This window comes from Lepisosteus oculatus, chromosome 28, assembly GCF_040954835.1.
Source record: "Lepisosteus oculatus isolate fLepOcu1 chromosome 28, fLepOcu1.hap2, whole genome shotgun sequence".
NCBI classification, from domain to species: Eukaryota; Metazoa; Chordata; class Actinopteri; order Semionotiformes; family Lepisosteidae; genus Lepisosteus; species Lepisosteus oculatus.
Window position 1 is genome coordinate 5,082,252 of NC_090723.1, and position 11,491 is coordinate 5,093,742.

Genomic DNA, 11,491 nt, shown 5'->3' on the forward strand with positions numbered 1-11,491 from the left:
GGTGCCGCGATCGGTGCCTCACCCGCATGGTGAGCCTCCTGCTACTACATTCTGGGTCCTGTTCATGGTCTTCTCTCAGAGCGGCAATCAGATCTGCTGCTGGACCGTAAAATCCTATTGTGAGCAGCAAATAGACTGATTCTAATCAGACATTGCGCCCTTGAGTGCAGCTTACAGAAAACACTAAATGCTTGCTTGCTGAGCCACTTTGCCGAGCAGTCAGAATATGATAGATGTGTGTAGTTACTTATGCAAGCACTTTGGCTGGTTTACTTATGAAATTTTTGTGCCAGACGCCTGGGGCCTCAGTGTTATTCCAAATATGAGCTGAACCAAATGAGTGTGACATTGGTTTGTTCCAGGACGAGGAGGCCTGTCCAGACTGTGGCCACTGGCGGGTGAAAGGGTACCGTGTGAGTCACAGGGACAGTACTTTTATGTGGTACTCAGCCAGCAGGAAAAGCTCTTGTCAGGATTGTGGAGCGCAGGCATAGTGAGTGACTGTGAGGGCTGCAGCCTTAATGATATGATTCAGAAGCACGAGCCCACGCATACTGAGCACTGTTCTGATTTGGAGCCCTTGTTTATAGCAGCTAAATTATATAATCCTGCAACTCGCAGCTGGCAGCCCACTGAACCTCAGGAGGCGTGAGCCTGGTCAGTACCTGGATGTGAGACCTCCTGGAATAGCTAAGGTTGCTGCTGGAAGAGGTGTTAGTGGGACCAGTAGGGGGCGCTCATCCCGTGGTCTGTGTGGGTCCTAATGATGGGGACACCACACTGTAAAACAAAATGGCACCATCCTTCGTATGAGATGTAAAACTGAGGTCCTGACTCCCTGTGGTCATTTTAAATCCCAAGGGGGTTCTTGAAAAGAGTAGGGATGTAACACCAGCATCCTGGCCAAATTTAACCATTGGCTTTTACCAATCATGGCCTCCTAATAATCCCCATCTCTGAACTGGCTTCATCACTCTGCGCTCCTCCCCACTGAGAGCTGGTGTGTGGTGAGCGTTCTAGTGCACTCTAGCTGCTGTTGCATCATCCAGGTGGGGCTGCACACTGGTGGTGGTGGAGGGGATCCCCATTACCTATAAAGCACTATGAGTGGAGTGTCCAGAAAAGCACTATACAAGTGTAGGCAATTATTATTATAATTATTGTTTACTTGCAGAATTGGGCCGGTGATGTCTGGCATCTCTGCCAGAGGACAGTAAAAGAGGAATTGATGTTCAGATGCTTTTAGCCGGGTTACTCTGGGTTTTTTAGACTTGCTCTCAGTGCAGACTCCAATGCTTAGAAAGGCAGCTTGCGTTTCAAAGTTCATGCATGCGTTTGGCTCAGTTAATCAAGCCCAAAAGCCCTTGTTGCAAGCATCACCTCCTCCGTTTCAGATTTAGTGCTTCACCTCATTGCTGGAACTTGAAGATGAATCGGGAGCAGTGTAGATGAATGGGTATCCTCTGACCCAGTCACACTCAACCCTGATCACTTCTGTCTTCTGTGAAGTTTCCAGCCCTAAGCATCCACTTGCTGAGCTGGTTTTGGTCTTGCCATAGGACACAGGGGCTAATAAAGCAGCCAAATAGGGTGATGTCACACCGCTGTGACCTTAACATCATTCCATTCAGATCCCCCTGTGTCAGGGGGCTGAGACTCGTGAGAGTGATGGCGATATAAAAATCCTGTGTCCATGCACAGATGCTGCAGTGGTGCCACAGCGCTGATCAGGCAAAATGCCAGTAGTCAAGATGACTACATCATTTATAGGGGGAGCGTGGAACAGGGATAATAATTTTAATGTCTGTTCTTCCCCCGCTCTGTGACTTGTCAGCTTGAGATGATGGATCCAACTTGCAGGCACTACACACCCACGCCTGTGCCACACTCCACACGAGAGCGCTGCCTCGTCCACATTCAATCATCCTGTGAATGTCCCCCTTGTGCCAACAGGCACGAGAAAGTCACTAAGGGAAAAAAACACCACCATGTTCATCAAAGCGTCTAAATCAATATTGCTTAAATGCGCCACTAACGTGCATGGGGGAAAAAAACATTTTTTACCAGGCTTTTTGTGTGTTGATCTTAGGCAGTATAAGCTTTGACTTGCAGTAGAACAGGGGCTTTATGCTTAAAGCTCAGTTTTTTTCCTGCAGGCCAGTGCTAATACTTTCACAGACCAAGGAGCTCTATAGGTTGTCCTAATAGAGCGATAAAGGAAAATACTCTTTCTCCCATCTGGCTCTTGCGCTGGGTATAATCCACAGAAGCTTGTGCGAACACTTGCCAGCTGTTTCATGTCACACACAGCAGTCCAAGGTTTGCTCCCTTGCACTTCTCTGTGAAGTCCGACAGCGCCACCTAGTGTGGCACTGCCAGCAAGTCAAGTTAGCTTTATCTACACCCTTACAGACGATGAGCACATTGAGTTGCAGTACAAGAGCAGTTGGAAATCTCCCCTCTATATTCTTTATTCACCTTTTAGCATATAGCAAAGCAAGTCCCCGTGTATACGCAACATACAGTCACAGCTGTATCCTGTTCCAACACTTATCTGTTGAACAGTTGAACTGTTGTCATCATTGCATTGATTTGAACTGCGCTTGCTACTGCTGAAAGTGATGATGTGACTGAGCATTAAAGAACCAGGTTGGTTCACATCTGACACCCACACCTGGGTGCCTGTGTGCAACAAGCATTTTTAGTGCTAGAAATCGATTCCATTTGTCTGTGTGCAACTTGCCCCCAAAGAAAGAAACTCCCGTTGATAGGAATACGAATACAGGTGTGGATGAATGTTTTGTCCCAGTTTTGCTCGGGCCTTGGGAAGCAGAGCTGATCGGGAATTTGCTCGGCAACGGTGAAAAACATTGAGAGGAAATGAAAAGCAAATTCAAACCAAAAAATGGGGAAGAGCGAGAAAAGTTTGTGTAAGTGTAGAAAATGAAACCCACAGATTATACACGCAATCGCTGGGTTTGGAATTTCACTTTTGAGTCATATGCACATTATCCGTTTTATACTTTAATGGAAGTTGATTTCTGCCCTGTCCTTTTCCATGCGCTGCTTAGCTCACGTGATCAGATTTTATCCTTGTGCATAATTGAGCAACATTTCTACGTAGCACTGCCCCCTTCTGGAATTTCTGTTTCAGTTACCAGGCCTTATTGCAACTACAAACGTTCCACAGTTTAATGAAACGGGCAGTAGTACATTCACTTAAACAGCACCTACACAACCCAGATAACAGCCACTGCAGACTGGGCGGCAGCCTTCCTGGCCCACATCTGACCAATGCAGACAAACCTCTGTGCTACGCGTCCAAAACTATTCCCACTTCCATATACTGTATGTCTCCATGCAAACCTGCGCTAATCAGAATCTCTTACTTAATTTGCAGTGGTTGCAAGCTGGATGTATGCAAGTGCCTGTGTGCTTCCTTCAGCTTTGGGCCACATAGAGAAGCGGGCAGGGATCGGCGGGGAAGGGTGCAGTCATTGGCTGGCATCATTATTATTAGCCAGCAGCCATATTATCACCCTGCAGTTCCCAGCTGGCAGCCCTCTTGAAGCTCAGCATGTTTGAGCCTGGTCAGACCCTGGATGGGAGACCCCCTGGGAACGAATAAGGTTGCAGCTGGAAGAGGTGTTAGTGGGGCTAGCAGGGGGTGCTCACCCTGCAGTCTCTGTGGGTCCTGATGTCCCAGTATAATGAAGGGGACAATATACTTTAAAAAGGCACCGTCCTTCAGATGAGCAGTAAAACCGAGGTCCTGACTTCCTGTGGTCATTAAAAATCCCAGGGCGTTTCTCAAAAAGAGTGGGCTGTAACCCCAGTGTCCTGGCCAAATTTCCCCCTGGTCTTCACCAATCATGGCCTCCTAATAATCCCCCTCTCTGAACTGGCTCCATCACTCTGCTCTCCTCCCCACTGAGAGCTGGTGTGTGGGGAGCGGACTGGTGCACTATGGCTGCCGTGGCATCATCCAGGTGGGGCTGCACACTGGTGGGGGTGGAGGGGATCCCCATGACCTGTAAAGCTCTTTGAGTGGAGTGTCCAGGAAAGCGCCATATAAGTGTAGGGATTATCATCATCATCGTGGCTGGGGAACCGGCGTTCATTGAGCCCGGCTGTGTGTGTGTGTTGCAGGGCCAGGCCGACCTCCTGAGGCACGCCAAGAGTGAGGCGCTGGACACCCTGCGGCAGATCCACTGCGCCGCCCAGTCCTGCGGCCTCATGAAGAACGGAGCCGCCGCCGCCTCCTCCTCCTCCTCCCCCGAGCTGCTGCGGGCGCGCTCCGGCCTGGACCCCGTCCCCGAGAGCGAAACGGGCAGCGACACCGGGTCCTGCTGAGAGACCCGGCGGAGGGGCGCTGCCGCGAGAGAGCGTCGAGGAAGACCTCCAGAACTCGGCCTCCTCTGCCTCCGCCGCGCGCCTGGCGGCCAGGAAGGCAGATTCCCAGCAGGAAGACGCTCCCGATGAGGAGGGCTCCATTTTGCGGGATATCCCCACTCCTCCCAGCAGTGACGCCCCACTGCCCTCCAAGCAACGTGCTCCTTAGCCTCACATCCTTGTCTGAGAGGGCAGCTGGAGACCCAGATCCAGACGCCAAGGGCAGAGGAAAGTTTCCTGGCCCAGATTCCGACAGTCGCTTGCAGAAGGGAAGAAACTGCAGCTGGCATGCGGATCTGCCATGCCTGGACTTCAACAGCACTCCCTTCCACTGTCAGTCTTCTTCTGCCCATCTCCCGTGCAGTTGTGACCAATAGGCACCCCACAACCCAGCCTTCTCCACACTCCACTGGCGTTCGAGGAAAAAAAACTCCCTGGAGTTTCAGACTCTCACACGCACCAGCTCTTTCAAAGCCTGAAAGGTTGTGCCCAATGTGAAAATAAAAGCAAGCAAACCTCCTCCTTTGGGCACTCTGCATTTTTCGCGACCCTCAGCATCTTCTGTGCCAGGGGGTCTGGGGACATCGGCTGGGTTTTTAACCTCCGCTGGCAAAAAAGAAGAAGATCAGGAGCTTTCGTCTGCTGCTGCTGCTGGCCGAGGTGAAGCTCGGCCTTTGAGAACGGACCAGTGCAAACGCACTGCAACGTGCTGTTTGCAGAAAACCGCAAGACACTTGAAAACAATCCGTGTGCTGGTACGCCCACACAGTGAGAACAGCACCAGATTCACTTTCGGCAGTCATCACACTTCTCTTGTTATTTTTTTAAAACACTTTCTCTCCGGTATGTTGTGTTCTTCTGGACCTGCGCGTCTTCGGGAGTGCGTTGTTACTGTAAATTGGTTTACGAGCTGTGGTCTAACTGGAAAAGTGCCATCGTGTTATAAATGTGAGGCCGGCTGTTAGGTGATGATAACCAGGCTTTTCTTGTGAAGCAAAGACAACAACAGGAAATTTAAGGTCCTGATGTTATCTTTTTCAGTTTAAAGACAATCTGACATTCTGGAAAATATTGTTTTTTTTAATGGTCAGTGTCCCTGATCATCATTATGATAAATAATCAATGTTAATATTGTTTCTTTATACACGATCACCCTGCTGAGGGATGTTCTTTCGGTCAATGAACGGGGGGAGGGTGAGGGAAAATATTATTGTAAAAAAATTAGGATTTAAAATAACTAATTCATTTTATGGCTACTGTGAATATCGTCTGGTCAACAAACTAGCCCATTAAACCTGGTTGAATTAGAAACCTGTCTCTGTTTTTTTGTATTCAGCTTGTTATGCTGTATCAGTCACCACTGCTCACAGGCATCTCCGATTCAGAGACTGGACAGTGCTGCCGCTTGGACTGTGGAAAATTCCACCAAGGCAAAAGCAGAGGGGGAATTCAGTGCTGTCCAGGTCCCTGCGGAGCAACACTGTTCAATGAGCAAGGATCCCTGTTGCACACTGGACAGGATCAGTATTTTTATGTCAGTGCAATCAGATTGAACACTTCCTGTCTGTCTCTGCTAGACACGTATAGACTGTGTTCCTCACTCCTTGACCTGGGGAGCCATGGTCTTATTTAAATTCTGCTCTCATTGAATCTTATTGGATTTAAATGCAGTTAATTACAGCTGTGCCTATGCTTTTAACCGTTGAAGAGTTTGAATTCCTTATAAAATGTGTGTTGAAACTCTCCAGGACTGGGAGTGGGGAACACTAGGATGGTCTAAAACCAGTAACTCTCATCATCTCCATCTTCCAACGATTAGTTTTACCTACAATTCGATCTGAGTCCACTAGAGGGAGACATTTACTAGCTCACAAAATTTCACTGTGAATAATGGAAAGTACTGTACAATCTCATATACATGTAGCATTGACGCTTATTGTTACCAGTGACAGTTGAAGGGCTGAGGAAAAGATAGAGCAGATTTAGAAATAAAATACTACAATAAATCATTAACTCTGAATGTATTTTTACTAGAACATTTCACTAATGTAGGGGTGTCCTGTTCAAATGCCCCCCTGGTCTTGACCAATCAGGGTCTCCTAATAATTCCAAACCACCCAAAAGGTTAACAAAACAAGGCATTTTCTCAACAATATGGAATGTCCTGCTGCAACTTACAGGCATTAACTTCTTAATCAGATATTAAGGGTCTCCTAAACATTTCCAAGTGTTGTCAGAAGGGCAAACCCCGGTTTTGGTACGACTGTTCATAATCATCATATCGGAGAAATTACAGGTCCCAGGCATTAGTCTTCTATCATGGTCTGGAGCTTTTTTTGTAGTAGCAAAAAAGCTACTAGTAGTAGCTAGTAGTTAAAAGACGAATCATTTGATAAACAGCTGATACCATTTCTAGGTTTTAAGTAACCTCTTTTCTTCTTGCCTGTGATATCAGAGTTAGATGGCAGAAGTCTGGTGTTAAGAGCATCTACTGTAAGTAAAGAAAGATGTCGACGTGCCAACTGGGAACTGACCCGATAGGAGAAAGGAAACGCGAGCTAAGAGAGGTACACTAATCCGACCAGCTCAGAAGAATGGTATTGTTGAAAAGACCACCGGTCTGGTTAACCTGGTGGTGCCCATTCAAGCAGAATCAGGACAGAATGTAAGAAAGCTTACAGATGACCAGTCAGTCCATCCAGCCCCTTCGGAAGGTAGATTACCCTTCCAAGGGTGTCATTGAGGGAAAGATCCCAGGGTATCAGCTTCAACAGCATCACTAAGTAGCTTGTTCCACACTCCCACAACCCTCTAGGTAAAGAACTGCCTCCTGATCTCAGTTTTAAATGCACTTCCAGGTGGTTTTCACCTTTGGCCCCTGGATCGTGTTGCACTGTCAATGCTGAAGGAGGGCGGACTGTCAAGGCCTTTGAATGCTTCTATCAGGTCCCCTGTAAGAGTAACGAAGAATAACCTAATAATGAGCATCTCATTAGAGCAACTGGAGAAAAGGCCATTCTTCCAGTGTGAAGGGTAACCGCGTCAGACACCGAAGGTATTTTCCATAGCATGAAAGGCAAATGCCTTTTCTCATTGGCTGCTGCATATCTTTTTCGGAGGCCTAGGTTTTGATCAGGTAATTAGTTCCTAATTAGTACCAAGACGGAGAGCTTGTGCCTGCTAGAAAGTCTAATTGCAGGCCATGACAAAGGCCTTTCCGAAGCTCCTAGCAAACTCCTGCACAGTATCCAGGTGATGCGCTGAAGAGCAGGACCAAGGAAGAAAAGAGCCACTGAGACTTCTCAAGCAGCATTGTCCCGTTCGACACTAAATGAGCAACGACTGCTTGGCTTAATAACCAAAGATGCCCGTTTCCAGGCAATACTCTGTTTGAGCTGCCACGTGGATCAATTCAGAAAAGACGGAGGGGTGGAAAAGGCCGTGGAACAGTATAAAAGGGATGCTGGGCTGTCCGAGAGCGATCGGCGTGGAAACAAGCCCTCCGCGTGTCAGAACTCCCGGTGGGAAGAGAATGGATCGTGTCCCCAGCACTTTCAGCTCACGCCCTGAAATGGGCCCCTCTATAGCCAAGGTAAGACAAGTCCTCTGCTGGCCTTTTCTGGGGTTTAGGAATATCAGCTTTAGGAGTATCATCTAGGCTGGCGTAAGACAGTCTGTTGTCAGTGCGACAGCTGTGCTGGAAGCTCTCCAATGCACCCTGAACCTTTGTTACCCTTCTGGAGAGCAGTTCTGAGCTCCGCGGTCCAGATGTCGCCCTTTCGGGTCCAGTGCGCGGCGCTGGCCGGCTCTGACCAAGCGGTGTCACACATGACCACCCCTGGGCAGATCACCGCCGCGGTTGGGCAGGCATCAGTCGTGCCAGGCGCCTGCAGGTAGCCGGGCACTGCTGGCATGTCCAAGGCTAACAGGGCCTGACGTGGGCGTGGCAAAAATCAGTCCTGGTGGCGTACAGGAGGCGCTGCCAAGAGCCACCAGCAGTTCCAGACTGGGTGGGTTTGGTGAGAAAACGCTGTGGTCCTTTTCTTCTCTTCTCGGCAGGGGAAAAGCCTTTACTTGTTCCTCTGCTGTAAAAAAGGTCTCGCACTCTAGACTTGGACCGTCTGTCTGGGGAGTTTGTGAAATAGGCAGCAGAAATGGAGCACGCTGCACAGCCTCAGCTAGGGCTGATCACCAGCTGCACAGATAACCCGACACGAGCAAAATGCACACACGTGCACGTGTGTAGACTTGGCCTTACACTCGAGGCTCGTGCAAACCACCCTGGCTAAAGTGGCCCTTCATTCAACTGCTCAAGCAATGTCTCCCTTCTCAGTCTAAACTCCTGTGCAGTGGGGCTGAAGGGTGCAGAATGGCAGCTATGTGTCACCCAGGTGGGGCTGCTGGTACAGAATAGCATCTACATGCTGTCCAGGCGGAAGCTGCCTTAAGCGTGGCTCTTCCTACGTGTGAAACCCCTCTTTATATGTTAAAGAGATTCTTATGGGATAGAAAGTACCAAATAAATCCAAAGCATTCTTGCGTGATAACCGCATGTGCTGTGTTAGCGTGATAGTCCCACAGAGGCTGTGCTTCTGCAGATCCCTGCAGGCCGGCTTCACCAGAATACCCCCTGTGATAGGGCTTGAAATAAGAGTCTTAGCCTGTAGACTACTTGAAGGATTCCTCCCCCTTTCAGTTCTCACATCTCTTTGAAGTTAAATCTCATTGAATTCATGCACCTGACCGATTAGACAAAGTCCATTCGTTTTTTTTTTTGCCGTTTCAACGTCAAGAGAACCACCAGGAGCAGGTGGAGCACATGGAGCAGTTCCATGGGCATTTTGAACTTGTTACGGGGTATTTCTGAAAGCTCGGGTGTCTGTCCAGACCCATGTCCCGTGCGTCGAATGAGACGAGCCGAGCTGCAGAGGGCAGGACCGAGAGCTCAGCTGGAACAGCGGTCAGAGCATCTAACCAGTGGAATCGATTGCACGGTACAGTCTTCCTGGTTTAAGGATTAAGTGGGAGTGCCATCGTGCTTAAAATGATGGTATTTACATGAGGTACAAACTGCAACAGAAAGTAAACCCGTCCCCATTCTGCAGAGCTGGATATAGACACAAATACCAAACCCAAACTCCAGGTGAGCTAGCGGCTGCTTCTATGTGCCGTTATTGCAATGTAATAGGTTGTTCGTACACTCAAATGGTCATTGCGGTCTCGTAATAACGAGATAATATACCATTTTGTAATTACCAGAGAACTCTCTATTAATTGCGCGATCTCGGGCGATGGTTCCTTGTCGGCAGCAATGCGCTTCCGTGGTAAACGGGTGATTCGGCGTAGTTTGCTCTGAGAGCAGTGATTTTGTTTCGGGAAATGCATTATCGTATCTACTTAATCTAATTGCGTCGGCTTTTTTAATTCTTTAGTTTAAAAAAAAAAACAACAACAAACAAACCGTATTTTCCCAGAAGCTCCGAAACTCCCTCCTGCTGGCGCTGCTCTTCACCCTCGCCGGCGGATCTGCGGACGTCCCGGACTGCTGCCGGCGGCAGACCTGCTCCTGTCGCGTCTACGACCTGCTGCACGGCCTGGGCAACCACGCCGCGGGCATCCTGACCCTCGGCAAGAGGAAACCCCCCGGCCAGGGCTTCCAAGCCCGGCTCCACCAGCTGCTCCACGGCTCCGGGAACCACGCCGCCGGCATCCTCACCATGGGCAGGAGAGGGGAGACGGACAGCGGCCAGCCCGCGGACAGAGACGCCCCGGGGCGGGCGAGCCCGAACTTCCGGTCGGTTCCCACCGGATCAAACTCCGACGTCCAGCGTGACTTCAGGCTCTATGAGCCGCTGAAACTCCTGCAGACCGATACGGCCACGCAGAGGGAGTGCTTGGAGCCGCTTCTAAAACTCTGTCTTACCAAGACTGCAACTACTTCTGCTCCTCCTGATGATAACGGAGTTATAAGCTATAAAATATCAGAATGAAACCTGAGGCGCTTGCGGTCCCGCTTTTCATTCACAGCTCGCAATGTGTATTTAGAAATACAGATACCGATAATCTATTTTTTTTTCTATGACGCCCTATTGTTTGGATTCTTTCATGTGATGCTGTAATGTTAATAACAATGTAGCACTGTGTTGCAATATATGATTGTTGTCTCTGTAGTACATTTCTTACAATTCCATTAATCTCGGCTGTAGAATTGAATGCCAAATCTGTGTGCAACAACTGCAAGTGCTCTGAAATCGCGTAATTTGGGCTGTGTCTGTGTGCCGGATGTCCCAGATTAAAAGGTGGAACACGCCGAGTTTCTTTTCAGATACAGAATTGTGCTGTCGTGTACAAATCACTTTAGCAGTGTTACCTGTGAAACGATCACCAGCAAATGAACAAATTCAGTAGAGGGCCCTCCTGTGGTCTTTATAACCCCCCTCTCGAGTTTAAAAATCGTGCAATCCTACAAATGTCCAGCAGGGGGCAGGGACAGACCAAGCGCAGGCGGTCTTCGTGTAACAGTAGCGGAGCTGAAACACATATCTCAGAAATGTTATTAACTGTGGATAAGAGTTTCCATTTGCCATGTCAGTTGTTTTTTGTGGGTGTTCTCTGTCATTACCTGCCTCCTGGGATGTGCCTCCTCGCCGCGCTGGATGGGAAATCAACTGTGCAGCGGAAATGAAGAATAATCGGATTTTCATCAGCGCAGCATCAACGCATTAGAGTTGCTGTTTAATAATAATAATAATAATAATTAATAATAATAATTGCTAACACTTATATAGCGCTTTTCTGGACACGCCACTCAAAGCGCTTTACAGGTAATGGGGATCCCCTCCACCACCACCAGTGTGCAGCCCCACCTGGATGAATCGACGGCAGCCATAGTGCACCAGTACACTCCCCACACACCAGCTCTCAGTGGGGAGGAGAGCAGAGTAATGAAGTTTAGTACCAAAACCGTAATTAACTAATGAGCACACGGCTGTCATTTATTTACAAAAGTTCCTTTCGGTGGCTAAGAGAAAAGTAATTATTTTTTTTAACAAATCAACTAAGAGCAGCCTGGGAGTAAAACAGATTTGTGATCATAAAC

General features: G+C 48.6%; 2 protein-coding genes and 1 long non-coding RNA gene across 7 annotated transcripts in view; 2 read left to right on the forward strand and 1 right to left on the reverse strand.

The window, feature by feature from the left end:
* Positions 1–5,703, forward strand: part of LOC102695488 (inactive phospholipase C-like protein 2) — an 87,589-nt gene extending 81,886 nt beyond the window's left edge. For all 3 annotated transcript variants that reach the window (XM_006638210.3, XM_069185763.1, XM_015362001.2), the window contains exon 6: positions 4,150–5,703. In XM_006638210.3, coding sequence (XP_006638273.3) covers positions 4,150–4,353 — 204 coding nt within the window. In that variant the 3' untranslated portion in view covers positions 4,354–5,703. The remainder of the gene's footprint in view (positions 1–4,149) is intronic.
* Positions 1,126–11,114, reverse strand: LOC107079253 (uncharacterized). Of its 2 annotated transcripts, none has more exons than XR_011183939.1 (4): positions 11,015–11,114; positions 10,763–10,922; positions 9,854–10,363; positions 1,126–1,967 (listed from the first exon to the last, which is right to left on the reverse strand). It is a non-coding gene; the product is annotated as an uncharacterized lncRNA (long non-coding RNA). The 2 variants fall into 2 exon arrangements; XR_001480203.2 differs by lacking the exon at positions 1,126–1,967 and adding an exon at positions 9,155–9,314.
* On the forward strand, positions 7,893–10,754 carry hcrt (hypocretin (orexin) neuropeptide precursor). Of its 2 annotated transcripts, none has more exons than XM_015362002.2 (2): positions 7,893–7,984; positions 9,867–10,754. In XM_015362002.2, the coding sequence occupies exons 1-2, from the start codon at positions 7,925–7,927 to the stop codon at positions 10,380–10,382; spliced, it is 576 nt and encodes a 191-aa protein (XP_015217488.2). In that variant the 5' UTR covers positions 7,893–7,924; the 3' UTR covers positions 10,383–10,754. The 2 variants fall into 2 exon arrangements, 1 of the variants encoding a protein (XP_015217488.2); XR_001480202.2 differs by lacking the exon at positions 7,893–7,984 and adding an exon at positions 9,452–9,535 and having other exon boundaries at positions 9,867–9,948.
* Positions 11,115–11,491: the final 377 nt, after the last annotated feature.

Excerpts from the sequence above, each read along its gene's own strand:
- hcrt (XM_015362002.2), top strand. The coding sequence starts at position 7,925 with ATGGATCGTGTCCCCAGCACTTTCAGCTCACGCCCTGAAATGGGCCCC. Across the intron at positions 7,985-9,866 it reads TGGGCCCCTCTATAGCCAAG|AAGCTCCGAAACTCCCTCCT; the intron begins GTAAGACAAGTC and ends GTATTTTCCCAG.